Source organism: Cyprinodon tularosa, unplaced genomic scaffold, assembly GCF_016077235.1.
Source record: "Cyprinodon tularosa strain WSP-4 unplaced genomic scaffold, ASM1607723v1 ctg630, whole genome shotgun sequence".
NCBI classification, from domain to species: Eukaryota; Metazoa; Chordata; class Actinopteri; order Cyprinodontiformes; family Cyprinodontidae; genus Cyprinodon; species Cyprinodon tularosa.
Window position 1 is genome coordinate 306,676 of NW_024039375.1, and position 27,452 is coordinate 334,127.

Consider the following 27,452-nt stretch of genomic DNA (forward strand, 5'->3'; position numbering starts at 1 on the left):
CTTTGGTCTTGGCCATGGTTGAGTTTGGAGTGTGACTGTTTGTGGCTGTGGGCAAGGTTTAAACAGGTGCCAATAATACAGGTAACAAGTGGATGACAGAGGAGTTCCTTAAGGAAGAAGTTACAGGTCTGTTAGAGCCAGAAATCTTGCGGGTTTGTGGGTCAACAAATACTTATTTTCCACCATAATTTACAAATAAATTTCCTAGATTCTTTTTTTTATTTCAAATTCATTACTATTCTTTTATATCCCTGAAATTTCAACAAATCACAACTAGAAAAATGATTAGTAACCTCTAAGACACTGAAGAAAACAAAAATGATGCAAAAGAATAATTTGGAAAAGCATTAAAATCCACAATGTTTGCAATGACAGCATTTGCTGTTTATTAAAAATATCAGGACAAAAATGACAGCACATGTGAACAATTTTTAAAAGATTAAATCAACAAACGGAACTATTAAGTCTATACATCTTTACATTTCCAGAAAGCACTTTGAGAATAAATACTATGTACTAAATACATATCCAATATCAATCCACTATAGTACATCACAAAAGTCTAATACTTACATTAAAATCTCAAACCGCAGCCAGTTAAAACTACAGTGACATACTCCATAAAACATTTCACTCTTGCAAGAAAGTATTACATTTAGAATAAAGAATAAAAAAGATCAGTGACTGTTTCCAGTCTTCCTTTAAAAGGTTTCTGGTGAATTTCTTCAGGCTTGTGTAAGAAGAGCTGAAAAACAAAGGATATATTGTTTAATTGACTGGTCAACATACAATATTAGAAATAATACATGACGCTTTCCACTATAGATCCAACTGATATGAATCTATGAATTCATTTGTCCCTTGATTGACTTAATTTAAATTATTTAAAACCAACTATAAAAGAAATGTTGGATAGAATACTTCTAGACTTTTAGAAATTAAGTGGTGGTATTAATGAATAGTGACCAAACAGTCCATCTTATTTTATCTATAAAGAGAAAACCTCAGCTGACCCTGGACACACAGCTCTAATTCTGGCCAGAAGAGGGCGGCGTAGTACAGGCAGACTGGGTTGGGGAGTGGAGGGAGCTTGAGGGCTTTGATGAAAGACAGCTGGATTCTGTCCATCCAGATGGAATTTTCACTTCATCAGAAAGCAGAAGAGCTTCTTCATGCTCATCCAGAGGAAACACACGGGATTCCCAAGGTGCCTGAGGCTGCTGTAAGCACAGAGCGAATAGTGTGAGGGGATTTTGTCTGCTGGCTGACAACCATAAATCATTGCTATAATATTTATCAAATATCATAAGAAGTAAACAGTGTATGAAACCCTTTCAGTTGTAAAATAACATCTGCTAAATGCTTCATTTGAACCAGTCCCCGCATCAAATTAATTATTTGATGTCTGTTTTATTTCTTTTGAGCTCAGAGCTTCAGCCTTAATCGTGGTTTGTTTGGGCGCTGAAGTGCATGAGGACTGGAGAGTCGTGGAGTAGAGCATATCTATAGTGACGCGAACACTGATTAGAAAAGCCAAGATAAGTAGCTGCTTGTTCCCTCTCAAATCACAGTATAGAAGCAGAGAGTCTTACAATCAAAGCAGGATCAGTGGAGACAAGTATCTGTACAGACTGAAGAACCAACAGAGGCTTTACAACTCACAGAAGCCTCACTGAAAAAGGCTCAGGATATCAGGCTCATTACTGCTCATTTGAATTCTTTTCTTATGCCAAAGGATAAATAACATGTTACTATGGATAGGGATGTTATAGAAAACTAATTCAAGTAATGTTAAGCACTAAAGAGACAATAAGTAGCCTAAAAGCAAATTGGTCACAGTCTTCTCGTTAAAACTATGACAACTAGAATATTTGTTGGTTTCCTAATAATAAATATTGATATGAGAATACTGGATTATAATTAACCCAAATAAGAATGATTAATTTATATATTAGTGAGAGGGAGGAAACAGGATGGTATTGTGATCAATAATTAAACAAATCCCTCTGAGAAGGATTCGGTTTGAGACGTTTCCTTTCTCAGTAGAACTCAATCATATTCGTTAATATGTGTTTCAGAAACAGTCTGAGATCATACCAGCCCCTCTTCTGATCGCGGCTGCTCATCAGAATCCAGCTGAGCACACCTCCTCTCCACAGAGCTCTCCTCCCCTGATGTACACACTCTGATACCTGATAGCCTGCTGGCAGATCTGGAGAGGACAAAAAAAAAAACAAAACAAAACATAAGCATTCCCTGGAAACTACCATGAGAACAATTCCCTACACACAGCTTTCACACGTTTCTATATAAAGATGAACAAAGCAGCAGCGTGCATTTTTAACCCTATGTTAGTGAGTGAGTCTGTTTGTGTGCAGCCACCTTGTGGAGCCTCTGCACCACCCCCTGTTTCCCCAGGACGGGCAGCGCCGCTTCTCCTTCTGTTCTAAAGCCAGGTGCCTCCGAGCAAAGACGTCATCACTGAGATCCTCAATCTTTACACAACACAAAAGAACACACTGTAAGATGAAATCAACATTTTATTCAATAATAACATCAATAGGTCAATGTTCAGAATAGTGAGCTTTACTTTCTGATCCTCTCCCATCTGGGTTCCTTTAGGAGCCTGGATGTCGATTACCCTCCAACTAAATAAAAGACAGATGCTGTCCATTACTATTCTAATCAATATAACCAAGTTTACTTCTAAATCTCTTTTAAAAAGAACATGAAATATATATCTGTCTATCCAAACAACTGGAGTCAATACGGTCATAGAATTCTGTGTATTCTTTTTTTATTTTTTGTACATTATTGTTGTTTACCTCGGTGTCAGGATGTCTTTGTACTGCAGTTTTTCAACCTTAGAAAGGGTCATGGGAAGGACAACGTCATTGATGTTGTATACACGACCTCTGTCCTGTTTGCCCTAAATAGAAACAAAACATGTGAACATAAATAAAGAGCACTGCAGCAATTGAATGAACTCTACTCATCTACTGTAAGGACTCAATGTGATAAACCCACTACCAGAAATAACATTAGATTTAGGGAGCCAGCTGAAAAAGCTCTAAAATTGACATGCTGCAAAATATAAACTTGTAAACTGAAACATATTTATGACTGGTGCTGGAATTAAGAAGTGGGCTGTTGAATTAGGAACAACTGTTCTGCATCTGGAAATGAAGCTATTGACTTTGTGCTACTTTCGTTTTCCGCTTCAGTGGAAGTGTCATTACTGTAAGTCATTCAGTTCAGCGCCTCCTTCACTTGCCAACATGTACAGGATTATTTTAGAGGAAAATAGGGAAGATCTGGAAGCTTTTAGCTGTTACTGAATACCAGGTGGATTCCTGAGCAGAACTTTAACCATCAGTTATTTCTGAATATGAGCATCTATAGTAAAAAAAGAAAAAAGGCCAACCTCCAAAGTGAAGACTTTCTATTCATGTCTGTGATTCTCATTGTGTGGACATTGCTTTAAGTTTCAGGTTTGTCTATGATTTTCCTCATACATAAAATTAACTGTGTGCTTGGAAACAATAATTTCTGTTAAACTGACAATATAGGTGACATGATGATACATGATATTAAACAAAAAACACAGAAAAAAACAGGTGAGCTCATTCATTAACCTAAGAAACTCCATCTGCTAGGACAAGAGAGTTCACTATTTTAACCAAAATTGGCTTCGCTGGGTTTTTATTCTTCACAAACTGCTATTGTCTGGTAATGAAATTTAAAAATTTGATCAAACTTTAATAAACCTCTTCCACCAAATAAAATTAGAAATAGTAAACTTAGGCTACATTCACACAGCAGCCTGAAGTGACCCAAATTAAATTTTTTTTTGCCCGTAAGCAACCTGTATCTGACCTTTTCATGGCAGTCTGAACAATACAGATCAGATTTTTTCCAATCTAGGCCACTTGACTATGTGGTCCTGAATCCGACACACATCTGATCATTTCAAATGCAACCTGTGTCTGAACGTCCAGGTCGGATTCATCCGACCTGAATGTCATTAATACTCAACAAAGGTCTCTATTCTGCATCTTGCTACCCAGAAGCTAGAAGAAAAACAACAACCATGGTGGACGATAATGCAGAGAGCAGTCTTTTTTTAACCATCTTTAGTTAGTTTTAAGGTTGGGAAAATCATTAGACGAGCTCCAGCACTACCATCCATGTTTACTTCAGTAAACACAGAGTATGCTTGCTTGTGACATCATTGTGTCCACTATTGAACACTATTGCACACTCAAGCTGTATGAATGCAGTTCACAAATGAGATCCCATACAATGCAAAGAAGAAATCGGATTTTGCAAAAAACAAATCGGAACTGAGCATTAAGACCTGCAGTGTAAAGGTAGACTTATGGTGTATGTTTATAATTATGTGTTGTGAGAATGATTTTCTTTTCTATTTCCTGCCTTTCAGCTGAAATGATAATAATTATTTACCATTTAAGTCATTTAACTTATAGTTAAGAATGGATAAAATAAAGCCCCTTAACTTTAGAGTGATTTACACAGGGTATTAGTTTTGTTATTTAAAGTTAATAACAATGGATTTTTTAATAGTACATTACTATAGTAATGTACAAACAAATGACATCTAATTTTAAACATTGAGCATTAATTGGCTTTTCCTACTGGTACTACTGTAAAGTATGTATGGGTTTGACAAACAATGGAATAACATTTAGTGTGCTACCTGTGAGGCCCAGCTGAGCGTAAACTGCCCCAAGTTCTCCTCAAGCATTTCATTTGAACTGTCTCCAAGCTGGTACAGGACATCCTGATCATCTACACACAAAATAGCAAACTTTGTAAAAGTGAGACAAAGTCATGGGCAGCCAACAGTGTTTCACTCAACTTAGAAATGTATGTAAAAATGCTCAGTAACAGTAAAATAGCACCCTGTAGACCCAGTTTATAGCCACAGAAGTGCATTATAGGGAAAACCAAACTTTAAGCAGCCATCTTTCTGATTATTATGGCTGAACTTTTTCACTAGGTAATAAATATTTGGAACAATTGTCTAGTAAAAGCAAAAGCCCCTTCAAATCAATTACTAGACTTGGCAGTTGTTCAGACATGACCATTTGTGTAAAATCTCAGAGATACTATTAAACTACTAAACATAACATCATTTTCAGCCAGTGCCATCTGCATTAAGTATTGAAAACATACTGAAAACATTATTCACCTTTACTAAAAAGTCGTCTTCTCTTCCTTTTTCTTTGATTGGTTCGCCTGTTCTGCCTCCAAGCAGTTTCTGGCGACCTGATTGGTGACAGACCTAAGACTCCCATCGTATTACGCCGGACATGTTGCTTATGTTTCCTACCTAGAAGTATAAAGACAGGGCATAAATCAGACTTTTAATGATTTTCTTAAGCTTCCCTTCTGATAAATTTGTATATCAAAAAGACAACCTTTGTAAGTTTCACTTTCTAATCACAGTACCAGATTTCAAGTAATTTGTTTGTTTTTTTTTTTGTTTTTTTTTCCACTTACCGAATTCATTGCAGTTATTTTTTTTTTTTTAATAATCTGACAGAACAAATATTAAAGCCTCTTTTATTTCTGGCATATTTTACCCCTTAGTATTTACTTTTAACCGCGCTGGAAATAGAATGCAGCTTTGGTCCCATCAAATAGTACTTTTCAGGCATTGGTTCCAGAACAAGATCATATCCTAATGATCCCCAGACAACATGTTATCTGGAGCGTAATCTTTAAACTCAAAATGATAATGGGTAAAAAAAAAAAAAAGTATCTTCTTTAAGCAGAGTTCTTGAGAATCTCTGTATTTACGGCTAGCTGAATTTTGTTTCTGTTTTTTAAAGAGCTCTCTGTGTTTGTACAGTTGGACCGGCTGGTGTATTTAATAGCCCCATTTACACTACCCTTTGGAAACTGTGCAGAGATGGGTCCAAGCACAGTAACCAGGATAATTGTTGAGTGTAAATGGCATTCAAACTGAACCAAACTGCGCTAAACTGGTACTAGTTCATCAGTAGGGTTCAGTTCTGGCTCGGTTCTCAAATAACAAAGAGCTCATGACCAGACCGCGCCATCTCCTTACAGTCAGAATCCGTAATCATGACATTTCTGACATTCATAAAAATAATAGCTTCCCTACCGTGCCACATGATTTCCAGTGATGATTCTGCTTAGCAGTGTGACGACCACAAGGTTAACTGATCCAAGCTTGGCACAGATTTTTTTTTTCAGAGGGTAGTGTAAATGGGGCTATTATGAACAGCAAATGAAGCACTTGATTAATTCTGAATTGACCATTACTGAATAATCTCTTGTTTTTAATCAATAAACTTCATTATAAACTGTGAACCAATCTGACAGTATGATCTGGTTGAATAGACGCTGTAAAGTGCCTCAAGATGATATGCGTCATGTATTGGCGCTATTTAAATAAACTAAATTGAATTACAATCCAAAACAAAAAAAAATGCAAGAGCGAAAATACATTTTAAAAAAGAAACAAAGGTTAATGTAATTTTAATTTGTACTAAGTAGACTATATAGTAAACTAAATGCTAATTATAATAAAACTTATTCCTGTTTTTTTTCCTTTTGGTCTTTATTCTATACATTTCTTTGTGTTTAGTCCTTATATTGACTATTAGGAGCAACAATGAATAATGCAAAACATATTGTAACGTGTCTTCTACAGTGATAAGCATGTACTATATTTGCCCTTTTTTTCTTTCCACCCCTGCCCTTCAAAAGTCTGTGCACACCACTGCTCAGGACGGAGAGAAAGATAAGCATGATCCTTTTCAAATTAAGGTACCATAATAATGATATATTTAGATCAACATTTTTCACTAAGTCTGGGCACACAGAAAAGGAATTTGACTTTGGTTCCACGTTCTCTAAATAAAGATGTTAGGTTGTCATTTTTGAGTAATCTACTACTGACAGACTGCCTCCCTCTGGGTCTAAAAAACAGAATAAAATCATTAAAACTGAAATGAAATCGGCAGGGAGCTGAAAATGTGACATTTTCATCTATATTCAACCAGGCTCCTTTGTGCACACTAGCTTTTCAGCCATTTCAGGATTACAAATCCATGGGGGTTTTACAATGTTAATGTAGAAATAAAATCCTAATCTATAAATATGGAAAACCACACAAACACAATTTGTTGTTAGTTCACAGAATCCTTTAGCCAGACAGTGTGGTTCTTCTAACAGGAATAAAAAGAAAAGGTTTGGAAAACTGGACATTCAAGTATTTACTCGTTCTGCAAAAGATACAGAGATCGGAGATCATCCGTCAAGTTATTCCAGTTATGTAATACTAATATTCTTTAAACTGCATTGCTCAAATATTTAATTTATATAGTTTTTACAAGTAAGCTTGGAAGAACTGTGGGTGAGCCCAGGAATTCTAATATCCGAGCAAGCATCAGACTTTAAATACAATTAAAAACATTTCTTAAACTTCTTAAGTATTTTATAAACATTTAAGCAATTTTATTACCTATATATGGGAAGTTAATAACCAAAGTCCTGAGTTTTTTTCAGTATAACTTATGCATTCCCTCCACAGGAACTGTGTTAAGTTTTGGTTGAACCCTGACTCGGTGTTGATCCTTTCCTGTCTTATTGGCCTTTGATTCTCGACTTACCTGGTAAGACCTAATGGTGGCTTTTTAAGGAGCTGAAGTCAGAGGAATTTTTATACATGCAATACCAACAACTTAATGTGATGGTTGCATTAAACATTTCATTTGAAGTCTTTTCGTAGAAGGCTTAGTTTTTCCTCAACTGGTTAGGAACTGCAGGATCATTGGTAAATTGTCTTTTTAAGTGTCTAACTATGATATGTGGGATTCTGATTTTCTTTTTTAAGTAAAGTAGAATGAAAGGTATCAGACTCAGTAGAAAAAAGGAAGGGAAGAGATATTTACAAAAAAGTTCCTCCTAAAATATCTTACTGTGCCTTGGAGAGGAGCTGATTCTCCCATAGTTTGGTGGATTCAACAGTTTAGAATTAAAAACCAAAGGTTTCTGGATCCATTCTTCTCTGGCCATAATCTTCTGAACATGATGACTTGAAGACATGCCTGGGAGGAGAAAGTAAAAAACTTTGACTTGGTGGCAAAAAATAAATTAGTAGCATTTTCCTCAACTGGTTATTTTTAAATCAGCTAATAATTCACTCTCAAAAAAGCCAATTTGTTCATATTTCATTAACAAACAGGTGCAATTGAAACAATGAATTGCTCAAAGGTTTCCTAATTATTTCCAGATTCACATTAGATCCCAGATAAATTTATAAATAATCTGTAAAAAAAAATCCTTCCCACCATGACCAGTATGTGCTACATTGTTTTAGACATTACACAGATCCAAGACATACGAGGCAGCTCTAAAATTACTGAGGCCGAAAATATATGATTATGATCATTTTATTGCATTTAAGTTACTATAATGATGAAGCAATGCCAACTACTTAAAGTGGCGCGATTATTAGCAAATAATTTAATTATTCCCTTCATATTTATCGTAGGTTCTTCATGGACTAAACAGAATTTTACTAACAAGATGGGGGGAAGAAGGTATGATATATATTTAATGTGACATTTCACATACATACACATATATATTAAGAGTGTAAGAAAAAAAATAGATTTTGTCAAATATGTCATGTTTAATTAGACTTGTATGGATTCTAAATACCAATATTGTCATTTCATTTGATAATGATGGTTTTGAATGAAATCATGGCGGAATGGACCTTAATTGTAAAAACTTTTTGGATTTTATATAAATCCAAACTCTTCAGCAGCCAGCACAGGAGCTGATCTGCACCAACAACAAGATATGTTTTCCAGAGCCATAACTAACCTAAAGATTTTCCAGGGCAAAGAGCCTCCACGTGGTGAAATCTTGATCTGGAGCTACAGTCAAGCTCAGAGCACAAACAAACAGAATCACAGGTGCAAATGGAGAGAAGAGTAGATAAGGACTTTCTTGCTTTCTGGAATAAACAAAGAAAATAAGACATAAAAAATCTTATTTCACCTCATATTAGCTCATCACTAGAGCATAGTAATAGTAGACTCTTTGACATTCAGAGAAGGTATTCTAAATTCAACATTAAGCCAAAATTCCTCAAAACAAACAAAAAGGAGAGCAGCAATATAAACTGAACATGCAACCTCTCCTTTCTCTTAAGTTGTTCTTATATTGTGAAGAAAATAATTTAGGAGGCATGTCTTTTTAATTCCCAATGATCAAATCAATATGCATATGGTCTTTGGCATCTATCTTCAGCTCAGCTTTAGCAAGAAAAAGTCAAATGATGGGGAGTCTTTAAGCATACCGGTGATCTGGCGGTGTTACAGGGGGTAAAGGACAACAATTTGCGTTTGTGGTATGAGATCAGGGGCCGGGTGCGGGCACAAACACATGATGCATCGACCCTGAGGAGCCTTCTGCTTTTAAATGTCCTTCTGTTGGAGGTCCCAGTTAGAAAAACATCATCCTTTCCATGAACGCTGTGAGAAACAGATCAGATGAGATAATAAGAATGCCATAGTTCTTAGTCATGCACTAAAAAGGTGCTGCTTCAACAGATGTGTCACACCAATAAACACGAGGAAAGGACAACTACATATACCATCTTACACCACAGCTCTATTAACATAAGGCTTTTAATTCCACTGACAGGAGTAAAAGGGTTGTTCAGGCAATCAGGCTTGACAAAGAACGGCTGTTTGATTGCTTTTGTTTTATACCTCAGATCCTAAATAACAGAACATCAGCATACCATACAGATTTTGTCCAGCCAGATGATGCCCGGCAGAATTATCCCTATTCCTAAAACCTTACAACCAAAGGCATCAGAATTTTATAGGTAAATCGACTTCAATTTGTTTTTATTTTTGAAACATATGAAAAATATGTGGAAACTATTTTGCTATAGTTACAGCAGTTTTCTTCATCAGCTTTTAAAATCTAGAAATGTTTAGGGGAAACAGCTCAAGCGTTGTCAGATTAATACAGAAAACATTCTGAATTTTGTTTTCCAAGTTTCCCAAGGGTTCACTTTTGGATTCAGACCTGGACATTAACAGCCATAAACTCTGATCTAAACCAGAGGTCTGAAACATGACGCTCAAAAGCTGCATATGGCTCTCTGGCCCTTGAATGTTGCTCTAACAACACCTTTCTGATTCCTTAATAATTATCAAGTCAATAAGAAAGGGTCCTTCTGTATGTTGTATCTGATTAGCATGTCTGAAAAAAACATGACACCAGTGGTGCAATACTTTTGAAAGTAATTTACTAAATCGTAGCTCTAGCTGTGTCTAGGATTTTAGGTGAGTTAACTGTTGTTCTTCATCTTGACCTAATGTGCCTTATTCTACAGCACAAGATATATTTGTGTCCTGTTGAATAAAGCCTAAACTATCATTGTTTTTTGATTCTTTAATTTAGAAGTTAGAAAATCTTGGTTTACGTTTTTAGGCGTTCAATATTTTTAAAATCTTTAATATGGCACTTGAAAATTTTCCTTTTGTCTCATCAGATAAGTAGCCTGGGTGCCATTCCAAACTTAGTCCCGCCCACAACGTTTGAGGTCGGGAAGTTCGGTCTGGCATTGCTGAATAGTAGCGCGAGTATGCTAGCACAATATCTGGCGGGCCAATCAAATTGTCAGGGCGGGCTTTATACGATGATGGACAGATGATCAACAGTAACGTAATCAACCACGTCACCAAAGCGCGCATGGGTGACAACAACAATGGCTGCCACTGGACAGTTGAGGTGTGTAGATTCTGCTATTAGATCTGTTCTAGAAGATATCGACAGCAAATTAATTTTAAAAGAGGAACAGAGAAACGCGATCAAGGCTCATCTTCTTATTCTAGGCGTGCAACTGCACGCTTTGATTTTTGTTGACAACAACTATGCGTCGCTTAAAGGCACACTATGCAACATTTTTCAGTTAATTAATGTGTTCCATAACGTTTTGGATGATTAAATGAGTCATTTCAGGTTGAACAAAGGTATTCTCGGCCGCCCTGGTGGTCTGTGGGGGAAAAACCGCACTTGCAATTGCAGGAGCACCGACCCGCACCCACAGGCTCAAAAGTCTCGCGAGAGTCGGTCTTGCTTTACGGCGAGAACTGCTACACGCCCCCAGTTAAAAGCATGCTTGTTGCTAGCACAGTGGCGATCTTTGTGCAGCGCTGCTTTCACACCGGACAGAGCAAAATCGCGTCTGCTGCTTCATTTTTACTGCTTGTACCAGTTCTGACGCGCAGCTGAAGCAGCTTTGCTGCTCTGGCTGCGCGGTGCAAAAGTGTGTCTGACGCACGTTGGGCGGAGCTTTAATAATAATAATAATACATTTTATGCTTCTATGCTTCTATTTTATGCTTTTATGCTTTATGCTTCACTATCCTTTCTCTGCCTTGCAGCTATATTTGCTGTGATCAGTGGGAATAAAGTAGTTTTAATATGTTTTTAAGTGAGAAAATACACCTGAAAACGTAATCAGTGCAGTCAGTTCCTCCAGATTACAATCCTGCCTTCCAATATTTTTTCTGTCAGAGCCGCTCAGACCCCCACATAGCAGCGGTGCGCCGACAGTTGGAATCCCTTCATCAGCAGCCTCTGGCTGGGTCGCCTCCTCGCGGTTCACGGTGGCAGCTGGTAGGTGTTTTTAATCTAAATAATCCAAACTGCAGGCAGCAGGATAATAAAAGCGAACATATTCTGCCGGCAGATTTCTGCATTTTAAGTTAATTTAGGCGTCAATAAACTGTTTAAGAGGAGTGATAATAGCGCTCTGATCATCAGCGCTGTGTCTCTCTCCCTGTCAGCTCCCAGATCAGCTTCTCTGATTGGTTGAGGCGGCGCGTCGAGCAGCAAAAATAAAATTTTTCCATCTCGAGCAGCGTGTTTGCGGCGCGTCACACGCGTTTTCCATCTCGAGCAGCAGTGCGTTTGCAGCGCGTCACACGCGTCAGATGCTTAAACGCGCCCGACGCGCTGCGCCTGCTGCTCAAAACGCCGCGGGACCTTTTGCTGCGCCTTGACGCGCGTCAACCATTGACTTTGCATGTAAACTCGCTGCTTCTGTCGCGCCAGCTGCGTTCGCCTGTCTGCTAAGCTCAAAACAACCGCGCCTGGCTTGACGGAGAAACCAGGAGACTAGCTGAGCATATTTACGACAGTGCACTTTTACTTTCGCCCTCTGGGGGGAGCCTCGCTGGAAAATCAACACCGGTTGCATAGTGTAACTTAATAAGAGTGTAACCACTCTTATTGGTTGTAGGTCTATCCAATTGAGTGCAGAGGCATATTTTTTCCTGGTTCGTTCAAAAACACGCCCCATAATCACAGCTCTATGGAGCAGCATCAGACTCATATTCTGACTAGAATTGAGTAGGACTACGTCAGGCCATCAGATAAGAGCACCTTCTTCCAAATGTATGCAAATAACTTAAGGCATCGTGCAAATTGCAGAGTTTTTTTTTTTTTTTTTTTGGTTTGGCCGAGCAATTAAACCATTTTAGCTTAACTGTGAAAATTTTATGTTTCAAAAGGGCAATAAAAAAAAGGATGTTATTTCAGGCAAAGGCTGGATTATATGGCCTAAAAATCTCAGTCATATCCTTCCACATTATTCGTTTTTTTCTCAATTGTTTCATAATAAACTGAAATAAACGGCCTTCAAAAACTAGATTGGCTTTCAGGTATTCCCTCTGGGAGGTGAACTAAATTTTGAGGGAAACGAAATTCAAGCAGGGAAACATGCTTGTAAAATAATCATGTTTTACAACAAACATTGAAAATATAACAAGAAATGTTTACAGCAAGCAGTAATACAAAGGGATCTAGCTTATCAGTTATGAGTGCACATTAGGTCAAAAAGTTTCAAAATGATGTCACTTCGCTATGGGAACCCAAGTGGTGAATTTGTAAAAGACAATCCAGATTTTACAAAAATACAGTCACGAAAAACAAAAAAATGCATAACTGCATTGTCCAGCCCCATTTCAGGTGTTTTTCATTTTCAACGTTTCCTATAGATTAAGACAACTGATTCAGATACTTTTTCTCTTGGTAAATAAGAAATAAAAAAGCAGAAACGCCTTTAAACTGCACGTTCCTTTTTAATCCTCACTAAAGAATGAGAAGTAAGATGGCTGAAGGACCAAAAGACATTATTTAGGTCAGGACAGAGTAAAACAACGTTGATTTACTGCTTTCCACCCACACAAACTAAAGAAAAAAATACTAATAATGTAAGCACAGTACAGAACTGTATAGTATTAAAAAAACTGATAAAGTCTTGAGCTAAGGATTAAAAAGCACCATCGCAGGTATCAGCAAGATTTAAGACTCTGAGCCACAACATTAGATTAAGACCTAAAATCCTGACTCTGCAGCCATATGGTGTCTCACCTTCTGCTTCCCACAGTCATTCAGATCAGTATATGCTACAGTAGTCTTAGTTGAATAAAATATATCTCCTGCATTTAATATCTTCAGGGTTTTGTATCTTCCTCGTTGCAAAGCAAGATTGGCTTCTTAGTCGGTGTTTGTGCATTTAGGGTACAAAGAAAAATAGATTTTTGCATTTAATTCAATTCAATACAACCAATATTTAATTTTTCCTATATTCATAATAAAAATCTCTACAATCAGTTATGCATTTCACAGTTTATTTTGCAAAAAACAAAAACAAAAAGGAGCTAAGAGGGGGCTGCTTCTCTTTGATAATGATCAACTAGTCATTAAAAGGAACATTTTCATGAAAACAGAAGCTCTGAAAGTTTATCCATCAAGCTAGAAAATCATTAAATGCATTCAAGGTTGATCATTAGTCTGGTTTATAAAGCAGTTCCGAACAATTCCTTCACAAAGATAAATATTTTTCAGAAGTGGAAAACAGTGCAGCTGCCAGTCTTTCCGGAAAGGGGATTGGCCCTGGAAGTTCAAACAAAAGTCAGAGAGATTCTGAAAAAGTCAAGAAAATCCCCACATTTTTTTAATCATCTCCTTTTGTTTTTCTCTTTAAATCGCTAAGCCATGGAAAGTTGTGATACAACATCAAGCAGAATATAAAGTGTATGCCTTAATGAGTACAGTGAAATCTGTTTAACATTTACTGTTTTGATGTTTAAGAAAAGCTCCAATTAGGTTGTTCTCAACAAAACATGCACTGTTTTTTTGTTCTGAAGCTGTACAAGCAGATCTGAAATACAAAAACCTCCTAGTCGTACGAAGCGTACGAAGGCATCCATTTCATTTTACTTGGATTTGTACTAAGATTGATAATTAAATAATAAGTATTCAAGTTATTCCTTTTATGGGTCCATATGCAGAGTTTTCCCAACAGAGGTGAGAGAGAAGGTGACTGGGGTCTGCTTTATCCTCATTTTTTTTCCTTAAATGTTGTTCCACTGTAACAGTATGACCAAAATCCATCTATCTATCTATAAAATATTTAAAACATCCTTTTTTTTTTAATGAATGCAGCATTTTTGTCTCTAAGATATGATATGTAAAAGGATAACATGCAGCTGTAGATAGATCTGTGCTCTTTCACCCAACCAAGAATAACCTTAATATTAGCTCTGATATGGAAATTGATTTGGATCTAGTTTTTAAAAACAAAAACTGTTGAATTTTAATGCTCCACTCAATTAAAAAAGGTTTGCAATTAGCTTAAATGACTAAGACGTCACATTAGACTTGGTCAAAGCAAGTTATATGACCTAAGATAACCTCATAAAATGCAACTAAAAATACCCGGCAGAGCTTTGGTAACTTAAACTCTACCCAACCTGTAACCTACATCAACAACAAGGATGAATCAGGTTAAATGTGCATCTGTCAAAACAGACAAGGAACAGACAGATTTCCTTTGGGGCTTCACACATTGATTTCAACCTTTCAAAGAGTTTGAAGATATTCAAGAACTGAAATGAAGAGCAGTACTAATAAGGAATTCAACGCACCTTGTGAAGCTATTCCTTCCCTTTGAAGGCTGTTTAGAAAGAGGCGAACCACTCAGAGGAGGCATCAGACTGTTTACAATCTGGCTGAGCTGGGCGCTCTGCAGAGAGGAAACAGCAAATTCAAGCATTTAACCCCACAGACAAAATGAAACTTAGGCTTTATTAAACTATCTACCAAATTTCATCTAATCAGACACATTCAGCGTTGGCTGCAATAATCCAACTGATGCGGACATACAAAACAGAAAATACTAAAAAATGTCCCAAAAGTGATGTTCTTTTGCAATGTGTCCATACATATCTATATATAAAAAAACTGTACCATCAAATGAACATTTAACTTTCACTTCCATTAAGGCTGGAGGTACATACAGCTTCATATTAGCATGTAGTTCTATGTCAACTTCAACTGTTGTAACACTTAATTCCAATCACCCCTCCCAAGATAATTAGAACCACCTGACATCATCAAGGAGAGGCAATTTATTCCCTCCACCTGCAGCGTCTAATTTACCATCCCTGCACACAGCTCTAACAGAAAGCACCATTTGATTGATGAGGCAAATCCTCTCAGTCTCACACTAGAACCTAACATTACAAGGCAGAAAACTCTTGAACTATATTCTGAAGACAAGGTGGAATTGATTCATTCTGGTATCATTGGTGTATCTGTGGCTTGCATTATCTTACCTGTTTCTCTATGTTGTACAGAAGGCGTGTTGGACTGCAGGGCTCAGCCTCTGTATCTGAGACCGTGCAGGACAGGCTGGCCATTTCTCTCATCAGGGTCTGCTGGATCTGCCTGTCAGTCAGTGGCTGGGATTGTGCAAGGACCACACTACCCTAAAATGTACACAGAGTCGCATAGAACAAACAATGTTGATATATGGCATTCATCATTTTACATGTTTAAATACCCTCGTTTAACATTCCACAGTATTTCAACTCGGTCGGTAAGTCAGAAGTTTCTGTTTTTAGGTTTAATAAAGCCTTGACCAGCTGAGTGCGATTTCAGCTGATCCTGATAGAAGTAAGAGCAAGAGTTGAGTGGAAACTACTTATATAAAAAAGAGTTTTTAGGGTTTTTGTCTTAGGCTCATCTTAGTTCAATCTTAAATGCCTCAATGATGCAAAAAAAACAACTGTTAACGTGCATTCACACCAAACACAAATTTCACAGCAGGAGTGAAGGATGTCCATGTTATCTCTATGTAGATGGTGGATCTGGACTGAAGTGAAGTCAAACTGATCGAGGCGAACGCGGCAAATTCATCTCAGCGAATGGTTCACTTTGCTTAATTCGTACGAGCTGAAAAATCAGAAGTTTTGTTTACATTTACATCATGAAATCCAATCATGATGTGGCTGTGAGTTACAGTAAAGAAGGCAGGGGAGACTACCTTTTTTTTGTTTATAATGTTGGCAAAGGATGAGATAGGGATGCTCTTAAGATTATTTTAGGTGGGTTTTAAAAAAATCCATATTAAGGTAGCCCTAAAAGGACTCTTCTTCCACCCTTCGGCTCAGACACCGGGCAGCCGATGCCTTTTTTCCCCATTTCCGCCAATGTCTGACTTGCCAAACTTTGCTTATCCTCTGCTGTACTCCTTCCACCTCTAGCAGTTAGCCACTAGCCTCCCCTAGCCCTGGCTCCATTACGGGCTTCTCCGATGTCCAACTGTCCTATTCCCAGTCAGCCTCTGCCTCTACTCCTAGCCTCTAGGCCACCTTCAGCGTTCTTTCTGCCTCGCTGACTTATCTGATCTACTATAGAGCTCATTTAATTTTGCCTCTATATCCAGCCCCTGCCAGCTGTAGCCTCTCCCTGCTGCCGCTGTTTCTGCGGTGGGCTACTCCGATCTCCCACTGTGGTTCCTTAGTTCCAGAGGGAGACACAGCTGGCAGCAACTTCTTGTTTCTGGTTCTCTTTCGGCTGGTGTTCTCGCACAGATTTTTCCGCATTTTGCTCCTGTCTGAGCTCCAGAATGCTGTTGCACCTAACCCTCTGCTGTATGGGTGATTCAACCCCCCAATGCATGACAGCAGGGCCCAAAAACTGGGTCACAGATAGGTGGAAGTGATGCTGAAAGCGACCGTCATCCAGATGTAGCTTCTAGAGGTGGTAGTGATATTCCCCATAGTGGTTCTATCTCTGGGAGTCTGGCTAACTCAGGAACATTGACAGGTTTGTTTGGCTTTCAAAGGTAAACACAGCAATACAGTTGCTTTGTAAAACCATCTCTGCAAATGATCAGTAGACTCCATGACGTAGGAGCCTTTTGCCTGACTGGCAAATCAGCCTGCTGTGTGAAATGGCTCTATGCACAAGTCCACTACTTCCTTAAATTAAGGCAGCTTTTGGTTTCCTGTTTGTCATTACTGGGTGAATTGAATAATCCAGGTGTGTAGTCATGGTTACTGAGGCCAGGCACACCTAAAATAATCAGTTCGAAAAAGACAGGAAACACATGAGCTGCCTTACAGTAAGTTCAGGAAGTATTGGACTTGTGCATAGAGCCCATTGCTTCAAGATGCAAAGCAGGTCAAACTTTCGCAGGTTTCACCTTTAGTCTTCTGTTCAGCATTGCTTTCACTCAACAAAATCCTGTTTTAGATGTAGACCATTGGCAGTGATAAATGGTATGTTTGCTGTTTGACAAAAGGACAGATTTCTGAATTTTTGCTGGACAGGGTATATCATGCTGTACACCTTTGGTTTTGGTTAACCGGCATCTCTCATTCCAGTCATACCTTGGTCGAACGGATTTGCTTGTGGATCTCCATCAGCTGCTTTTTTCTCTCATCCAGTTCAGACAAACGAAGCTGCAGCCAGGTCCATCTGCTACTTAGCTCTGCTCTTTCTTCCAGCCACTGCATTTTGCTGCTGCTGCTCCTGCTGATACAAGGTGAGTGTTAGATGATTATATTAATTTCACCTCCCAGTGTGTCAGATTCACCTTTGTATAAACAAGCACCCAAACTCACAGGAAGCAATTATCTTAAAGACCGCATTGTAAATGAATAAAGTATGTCTAATAAAATTGATCATGTGAAAAGGTTACAACAGGAACTAGTATGTGTGAGTTTGTATGGTTGAGTTCAGCTGTGCACCAGTTGCCATGACAGTGCTGTTGGACCTTGGCTTACAGGGACTCCCCCATTTCAAACAGTCAGACACAAAGGAAAGGTTAGGACTTAGAGAAAGCTACAGACTCTATACTTCCACGTTCCCTACATATCAGAGGGTGGTTTTTAATTTTGAATGTAGTTAATTTAAATACCAAAAGTCACCACACTGAGATAAAGAAAAAAGAAGTCAAATCCAGCCTGTTCACTGTTCTTCAGTGAAGGCTGTTTGTTGAGCATTTAATTGCCTAGACAATGCCCAGTCTTTGCTCAACCCTTTACTCTTTCCATCTGTATAATGAGGAAATTCCAGGAATTTTTGCCAAGCACTGACTGGAAGAGAGGAGTCAACAAAAAATGAATGTCTTGCTTGCTCCTCTTACTGTAATGTTGCTGAAACTGTTAATTTATCACAATAAAACTAAAACAAAACAAAAACTAGTCAAAATTCTGCAAATATATGTCAACTTGAGAATGTTTATTGTTCTCACCACCAAGGTTTCTGTTGTTTGAGTTTCTTTGCTCATGTAAATGATCCAAACTGCATTTGTAGCATGAGGAGATTGACTTATGGCTAAAGTTTTTACATTTTGTATTATTATGAGGTAGAATAACATCTTATTAGGTCAGAAGGAAGCTTCCAATTGTTCTCTACTAAGTGTCTATAATAAGCATACAACAAAGTAGGTAATTTGGCCCTCAGGACGCAGCCTTTGGGAAATTTCAGTTAACATAATCTACATCTTACACATGTACCCATGTCTTAATTCTGCTAACCACCAATAAAAGTTGTTAAAGGCAATTTATAATATCAAACCTATAAGATCCTGTTTTACACAGAGGAGGAATGGGTCTTACCTTCGCTCCTGATACACACAAAGACCACAAAAAATGTTCTTTTAGAGCTGCTACTGTAACTTCTCATAATTAACTTCAAAAGAATGAATCAAAATCAGCTATTAATAATATCAGCAGGTCAAAGCTTAAAAAAGATAAAATAAAATTTCATCTTTACTATAAAATCCCCATGACAGGCAAAAGGTTCCACTACATCATTAAATCTGCTGGTCGTTGGTTTTGGCTTCAGGTGGAAGATTTGGATTTTACTGACTGAGTCGCAGTGCTTTATTTACTTTGGAAAGTAGAATAAAAAAGTGAGTGTCCCTGGCCGCAGCAGGTTCTCTGTAGACGCTCCCAGTTTAGGGAATCTAGGAGCTACGGCTGGATCACGACTGCTTTCCACTGAGACCACATTCAGGAGTTAAGAAAGGACCAGCAGGAAATCAGATCAAGAACACCAGCAGAGCGCAGCCAAGCCCCCCTCTGGAGGAAACGAAACACAGTGGGGGAAGTCTGCTGGGCAGAGAACACCAGAGCAAAGGAGAGGCAGCGGCTGGCTGGGGTCTGCAATGCAGCTAAGAGAGGATAACGAATGAAGAATTATTTAAAAGTCCTTCTGAGACTAAATGAAACAGTTTTTTTAAAGCCCCAGCAAACCTCTAAAAATGTCAACATTATTTTCCTTATTGTGATTGAAATAGCTTGTCTCTGATGCATTCCTTCGCCCTGCATCACATCCATATCTAATCCCTGATTGGGTGTTGGAATGTAAAAATACAAAAAAAAGCAAAAAGTTTTCAACTACTGTGAATTTCACTTTGAGAATGTCACAATACAGCTTCGCTGTAATCACCAAAAACATTCCTTTCACCTCATTAGAATCGCTTCCTTCACAACACTTTGCACCACTCCCAAGCAGCCCTCTGAATAGGGATAGCATATAAATCGTTCGTTCCAGGTGTACAAACAACCTCCTATTGCATACTAAAGGAATGTGTCTGACAATAGTTAAAAAGAAACAAAACTATATCCTTCATTACGAAAGAGGAACTTTTAGTTTGATTTAACAGAATCCGAAAAGATTTATGAGCCTTTTAAAAAGTACATGTAAACATGCGGATTCAAACGTTTATCCTATCCTGAGCATTTATTTACAAAAACCAAATATTACCAATCTGATTTAAATGGAAAGCTTTTAATTAAAACGTGGCTGCAAGGATTAAATTCGATTCAATGTATTTATACAGCAAAAATTCACAAAATGGATGTACTGAATATCATTTTGAGGAGGGACTTAATTATAATATAACCTCTGACATTAAAACGAAACTGAGAGACACACATTCTGAAGTAGACACAGGGAGGAGTGGAGACACAGATCGCAGATCCTGGGTGGAACACAAGAGCATGTTTATTTCTTACCCTGAGGGTAGAGAGGGAGCTGGCTCATCAGACAGATCTGTTATGACTGCTGCATGGAAAGAAACCACCATGTGTGAGTGCTTGGCTTAGAAAAAAATTTAGGAACACCCACAGCAGAGAGGACAAAACTGTACTTATGACAGCCACAGTGTGAATGTCGCCAAGGGGCCAAATAAAACATGCATGCAGCACTGGATCCAAACATACACAGATTTCACAAAGTTTTACTAGAACAACAAATTAAAGCAGAATTTTTTAGTGTGCATGTTTCATTATTTCCCTACAGGAACTCTGCTTCACATGCTAGTTTACTGGCTGTCTTCCACCCCCTAAAATAAAGTTAAACAGCACCTATGCTTTCTTTCCACTGGTCTAAGCAGGAAACATCGGCTTGAATGGCAGCTCTATTCTGTCATCTAAATCCCCAACACGGTGAATGTTCTTCAGCATGAGTAGTTAACTTCACATCTGACACTGAAATGATCTAATTTTGTGCTTCAAAGGATTTCCAGCACCTTGAATCTCAGACGGGTTTATTTAGCTGTACAGACCAGCTGCACATGTGAGATACTAACACTGGCGCTTTTATACTCAAAAACACAACACAGGTTATGTTAAAGGACTGGATGTTTTTACTGGACAGTCTTTTCCAGAAATTACATATTACAAAATGTTGAAACACCCAATATAAACATCAGATAACCACGCATCAAAATTCCAAAACGTTCTTCAACATACCCTTTTATAGTGATGAAATGTAAGGCTGGGCAATAAAAGAGTAACAATGAGTATCGTGAGAGACACCTGAACAATAAAGATACATTATGTTCTATAATTTAAATATACTTCAAATCAAAACTGCACAGCATTGTGGGGGATGTAGGCAGAGGAAAGGATTTAATCTATGGCTGTGTGCGAATGTCCGCCCTAATCACTATATAGGGCACTATATAGTAATTATGCCGTTATAGATGAGTGTCCAAACATATAATGGATTAAACAGTAGTGTATTCAAAATGTACCACAGTGCACCTTGAAAAGAAGTGATCATCCATGTTAACTAGAGGAGCAGATATCTGGGAATGATTTGCGAGATTTCTCACCGCAAAGCATTATGGGAATCGTTGTCACAGTTGTGCACTGTAGGGACAAATAACAAAGATGGCGTAGGCACCGTGCGGGAAGGTGGAGTCACGACACCAACCCGGAGCGAAAAATAGTGATCATCTGTCCAGACGGTCAGTTAACTGAGTTAGGGGATTTTAATGGGGGTTTTAGGGGTTAGGGCGGAAGTTCGGACATAGTCTAATTCTCTCACAGCAAAGCTAAACCATGTTGACCTCTTCTAACAGTTTGAAGTTACAGTAAAATAAAGTTATTGTTTAAATTTTTTTTCAGCCATTTAGAAATGATAAAACAAGAAACGTATCATTACTTATAGAAATAGACCGATAATAAAGGTCCCATATTATACTACAATTGAAAATACAACATTATTAACAGCGTGGGTCCTCCCCTACTGGTGGTGGCCTATGCCCCAATTATAATTTCTAAGACATACATATGTAGGGCATCAGGGTGGGCATATTCTGGTCACTGGAGGTGGGTCAGCTTTTCAGTTTTTGCTTCCGATGCTCAGGCCCACCTGTGGCTGTTGGAATGCGTTTAGACACTTAGGGTTTAGGATGGGAGAGGCGGCGGGGCACACCTACTCTCCCCCAGATTTTAATTACACAGTAGTCCAACAGGCAAAAACACTACATCCGAGCAGGAGGGGAGGCTGGCATGGGGTCTTTCACACCTCTGTTCTTTACGTTTCGAACACACAAACCTGCTCTGCTGCATGCTCGGTAAAGAGAAAGGGATGAGATCAACATCCGTTCTCTGTCTTGTGTTGTGAATTGGAACAGTACTGGGGCTTAAAGGTTTATAATAGTGTTGCGCCGATGCCATTTTTTGGCCCCGATACCCGATACCTGGCTGTGCAGTATCGGCCGATACCGATACCATAATAATGTAAAATAATTGCCATCATGGCTTTGTCAAGCTGCTGCCTACATTTGTGAAGCAGGAAAAAAATCTAATACAAAGTGAATCCAGTAGAACTTTTTATTGCCTACCTGGAATGGGTGACAATAGTTGAATAAACTTATGGCTCTCAAAATGGTATCAGTGCCCTATTTGTTGGTACTTGCCAATACCGATACCACCATTTTAGGGCAGTATCGGGGCCCCGTCCGATACTGGTATCGGTGCAACACTAGTTTATAACATGACTATTTGTTTGCAATGTTGCACAGACTGATTTACAGCATTCTTTCGTTGTATAGCCAACTCTTAATCAGTGGACAGTAGGAAGGTTGTGGGTCTAATTCCAGCTTCCCCCTGTAATATGTCGATGTGCACTAGGATAACATACTGAATATCTCCACCTTGCCTTCCGATCCAGATATCAATGTATAAATGAGTGTAAAGTGCTTTTGATGATTAGTACAAGTAAAGAAGCTCTATATAAATTTTGTCCATTTAACATTCTATAACATTTATGTTAATAAATGCTAAAGAGAAAGACCTTAAAATCCACCCATTATAGACCCGTAAACCCGATGGTTGAACTTTGATAACAAAAGCAAATCAAATCTGGCCCTGAAATGAATGAAGCAGGGCAACATAAGCTTCACTTTGACCAATACTGATAATGCACATTTATACAAAATGAGGCGATGCCAAACACCAGGACCTTATAAATCATCCAAAAATGGTTCTCCATGACCTATTAAGAGACATTTAACAAAAAACTAAAACAGGGCATGTGTTTTTTTAATCTAAATACATAATTTTGAATGGAATACAGAAAATTTACACAAATCTAATACAATAGCACTTACTTTATTTTTTGTTTTAATTTATATAAGTGTTTTTTTTAAGAAAAAACTACAAAAAACAGCTCATATAAATCATTAAAAGCCCGAAACAATTATCCAATGATCTAGGTTTGCAAACTACAGCCCAGAACCACCCAGGGCATTGCATAATCACAACCCTTTAAACAATATTAAACATTTAACTGAATAAACAAACTTTAACTGTTGTTACTTACAAAGGTAAAAGCATGTCGTTCTCTGAATCGTCATCAGAGCTGCTGCTGGCTGTGGCCTCTGAGTCCAAGTCCTCCTGCAGTCCTTTCAGCACAATCCGGTTGGATTCACAAAAATCCATCATCTCTGAAAAGAAGGCTGAGGATGTAACTGACTCTTCACAAGGCAAATAGTGAGTTTGTGGGGGTGTGACAGACTCCAGGTTCTCAAGAGGCACATCTTCAAGTCGAAAATGCTTCTTTAATCCCTCCAGCTGCTGGCTGCAGTGTTTCAGAGCATGCTCACCCAGCAGGGCTTGAAGTTTCTTTTGCAGCCTACAAGCTCTGCCTTGAAGCTCAACTTGCTTGTAGAGCTGCCCCTTTCCAGCATCCTCCAGCAGGTTTCTTGTTTCCAGCTGGTCAGGATTTATAAAGCCAGTCCCAAGCTGCCTTAAACCCGCAGTGGAGGGAAGATCAAGCAACCTCTCTAATTCCTCATACATCATTGTGGGGTTGGTTGCACACATGGAATTGGGATTTGGAAATGTTTTCTCACCATGGGAAAAGGAGGGACACACACTAGGATAGATAAGAGAGGAGGGGCGGACATCACTGCCATCTGGCCAACATTCAGGCTGAACACTGTGTCCACAGAGTAAGAAAGCCTCTTGGCTATTGTGCTCTGGAAGAGGGTTTACAAACATGCCTGATGCACCTGGGAAGGCTGTGGCCACTTGATGAGATTCTTTATTGCATTTACTGAAGCAGGGGAGGTTGGCAAGTGAGCCAGGAGCAGGCTGTGCAATCGTCTCATTCTGACTGCAAGATGTAGGGCCACGTGCCAAAGGTACAGGATGTGCAGGTAGATCTATAGCATCTAGATAGCTGAGAGAGCAAAGATCCAAACAAATATCCTGCAGATCCCAATTATCTGTGGAGCTCATGCGTGGCTCAAGCTCAACAGTGAACATGATGGTGCTGGCATCTGAGTCCATTCTGACAGAGGCAGAGGGAGAGGAGAGGTAGAAGCCGTGGTCATGTTTTAAGATCTTTGTTAGAGCTGGGGCCATTCACTTTTCAGAGCAAGGCAGCAGATTCACAGGGCAGGCCCTAAACGATCTGACAGAGAGGAATACACTTGTTAATCAGAAATGGTGCAGCAGCCATATGTTACACACACAACCATATTTATTCTACAATATTTTTTACAATCGGTCTCCGCCAGTCACGTGACTTTTGTTGCTAAGACGCCATTTTAGGTGGAAAAGGTGTAGTGTAAACAACCGCAGCATAGCTAAACGAAGGACTAAAGGCCTGTTTACATAGCAGCCTGTCCAAGATAAGTCATTACAGTTAACATAAGCCTGAAAACAGGGGCGGATTTAGGAAAATCGGTCTCCGCCAGTCACGTGACATTTGTTGCTAAGACGCCATTTTAGCTGGAAAAGGCATAGTGTACCGCGCCCGAGGTAAACAATTGACGTCACTTGGCGGAGACCGATATGCATGCATTGAATAAAAAAAAAATGCTTGTATTTAGTTGGTCCGATCATCAGCTCACCCTTTGACATTGTTAAAGGGATAGTGGAGGATTTTCACGAATTTTTCAAAAAATACACATGCACAACCCCGTCATCACCCCAGAGACACAACGCCTATTAAAACAGTACAAGCCCATTTCTCCTCGTGCACGCTCTGTTTAAAAGTTGCTGTTTGCATTTCTCATACAAGCTTACTTTCCAAAAGAAGATTTGCAATTTTTCCACTATGTCAGACTCACCACCGTAACGTAAAAATAGGACCGAGCACGTAAAAATAGGCCAGAGCACGCAGGACGGCCTTACGTAAACATATCACCAGAATGATTGACATTTAGTAGAACCACTTATTTTAATGATCCACCCAGAAAAATAACATCCTCCACTACACCTTTAAGTTTTCTTAGCTTTTTTGCTATATTTGTTTGGATGGGGGGTGCGGTCATCACAACTGCGTCATACTACTTTACCAATAATCAAACTACCAAGCTCCACTTCAAGGTGCACACTGCTAATAACACTTACTACATTTACTTATTGTAGTCATAATCAAATAGATTTAGCAACTGTCTATATCCAGATCTGCCTTCATGTCAACATTTGTAACTATTAAAGCAATTAAAACATCATCAGCGATCCCGCAAAGCCCCACCATGGACTGTTCTCCCTGATGCCCTCTGGTAAGAGGCTAAACAGTATCCTCTGCAGGACCAGAGAGCTCTGCAACAGCTTTTTTCCCTGCTGGCACAAGACTGTTGAACTGTTGAGACTCTAATCAAGACTCTGCATCATACTCGTAAACATCAAATTTGTAAAACCAACATGGCTGGTTTTTGTTTTCATAATAACTACTAGTGATTTTATTACTGATTTTTGTTATCTACTACTGATTGCTTTTACTGATTTTTCATAATCCCTGCTACTGCATTTTTCACATTATTTACTTGCACTGCACCGAACATTTCCATATCAATGCCTTTTGAACCATGACTTTAAACTGGTTTCTCCTTCACTGTTTTCATTCTTAATCACTGCTGCACTTTTTAAAATGGTAAATGTTCATTTCACTGTTGTAAACTGCTCACTCACTGTTAAAAAGCTGTATGCATTGAAATTTCACAAAATGTCAATAAAGTTAGTTTATGTCAGTAATAAAAACAGAAACAATATCTTGAAAAATATCAATTACTCTGAGTTAATCCGGTCACTTCTGATTATTTAATAAATCCATGTTAAATATAACTTAGACTTAGAATCTAAATCTAAGTTACATCAACTCAGAATAATTGATATATATCAAGATACTGTTTCTGCTTTTATTACTGACTTAGGCATCGAATGTTTACTAGGTTGGACATATTTTAAAGGGGACATGCTCAATGTAACATCCAACAAACAGTGCAGGAACATCAAACTTATAGTAAATTCAGGAAAATAGACTAGAGGCTTATAGATGCATCGACACTGAACTACTGAGGTTTCAGTCTGCTCATCAAATAATGTTTTAGTTATAATAGGTTAAATGAAAAGGCTATTTTAAAGATATTTTCAGTAAAAACTTACATAATGTCTCTTTTTATTTTTCTTTCTATTTATTAAGACTGATCTTTTTGTTTACTATCCTTAACCATCTCCCCCCCTTTTTTTTATTTGAGCACCTGTCCCTTGAAGTTCTCTGCACGCCCCTGACAAAGATCCGCGATCAAGTGCAAAAATAAATAAATAAAAGAAACTAAATAATAGCTATAGTTCAGGGGATGTAACGGATAATGGAAAAACAGAATTACAAACCAGCCTTTTCAACGCAGTTCTATTCAATGGGTTACTACTTTCTATTTTAAACAAAAATATCAATAAATCTGTCCTTTCCTTGAAGCTACGGGACTGTTTTCCTCAAACGGCCCTTCTAACGGTCTGACTGTTGGGAAATTGAACGTTAGAGTTTCACTTCAGCAACCGAAAAAAGAGCTTTTCTCTAGACCAAACACTAAAATGAACACATCAATCTGTCTGAGAAACACGCATCATTATTAATTAACGCTTCTCAAAGTCTGGTTAAAGTGGCAACTCACCTGACCGCTGATTGGACATCGCATTTAGACGTTTAAATCGGGTTTGCTCATCAAAACACATCGGTTTGATCGAGCTGTGCTGTTTAACACTCAGCAATTTGACTAACAAAGTTGTTTAAAATGAAATATGATTTTTAAAAAATCCTTAAGGAGGTTGGCCCCATCGTGCTCCTTGCATTTATTTCCCTCTCCTCGGATCTCCTCTCACCAACTGCACAGATGATCTGAGGTGCTGCGCTGCAGACATATGCTGCCTTCACGGTCTGTCCTAAAGCTCCGAAATGTTAGTACTCCCTCCAATTTATCTGCAGCGACGCTTCCCTTCCCTTAAAAAGCTTTATTCTGTTGTGATCAAAAT

At 38.5% G+C, this 27,452-nt stretch overlaps 1 protein-coding gene across 4 annotated transcripts; it reads right to left on the reverse strand.

Annotated features, from left to right (window-relative positions):
- Window positions 1–362: 362 nt before the first annotated feature.
- Window positions 363–27,308, reverse strand: kansl1l (KAT8 regulatory NSL complex subunit 1-like). 4 transcript variants are annotated; one of them, XM_038308167.1, is made up of 16 exons: window positions 27,095–27,308; window positions 23,509–24,603; window positions 17,772–17,913; window positions 15,711–15,863; window positions 15,021–15,118; window positions 9,365–9,539; window positions 8,887–9,019; window positions 7,974–8,102; window positions 5,213–5,353; window positions 4,718–4,809; window positions 2,826–2,929; window positions 2,591–2,648; window positions 2,383–2,495; window positions 2,098–2,212; window positions 989–1,220; window positions 363–745 (listed from the first exon to the last, which is right to left on the reverse strand). In XM_038308167.1, exons 2-15 carry the CDS (start codon window positions 24,552–24,554, stop codon window positions 1,029–1,031), a joined length of 2,691 nt encoding a protein of 896 aa, XP_038164095.1. In that variant the 5' UTR covers window positions 24,555–24,603; window positions 27,095–27,308; the 3' UTR covers window positions 363–745; window positions 989–1,028. The 4 variants fall into 4 exon arrangements, with proteins under 4 accessions (XP_038164095.1, XP_038164094.1, XP_038164093.1 ...); XM_038308166.1 differs by having other exon boundaries at window positions 363–747; window positions 1,029–1,220; window positions 17,772–17,916; XM_038308165.1 differs by having other exon boundaries at window positions 17,772–17,916.
- Window positions 27,309–27,452: the final 144 nt, after the last annotated feature.

Coding starts and splice junctions, on each gene's coding strand:
- kansl1l (XM_038308166.1), bottom strand. CDS start 24,554: ATGGCCCCAGCTCTAACAAAGATCTTAAAACATGACCACGGCTTCTAC. Junction 15,119..15,710: donor TGTACAACATAGAGAAACAG/GTAAGATAATGC, acceptor TCCTCTCTGCAG/AGCGCCCAGCTCAGCCAGAT. Junction 9,540..15,020: donor GGAAGGAATAGCTTCACAAG/GTGCGTTGAATT, acceptor TGTTTCTCACAG/CGTTCATGGAAAGGATGATG.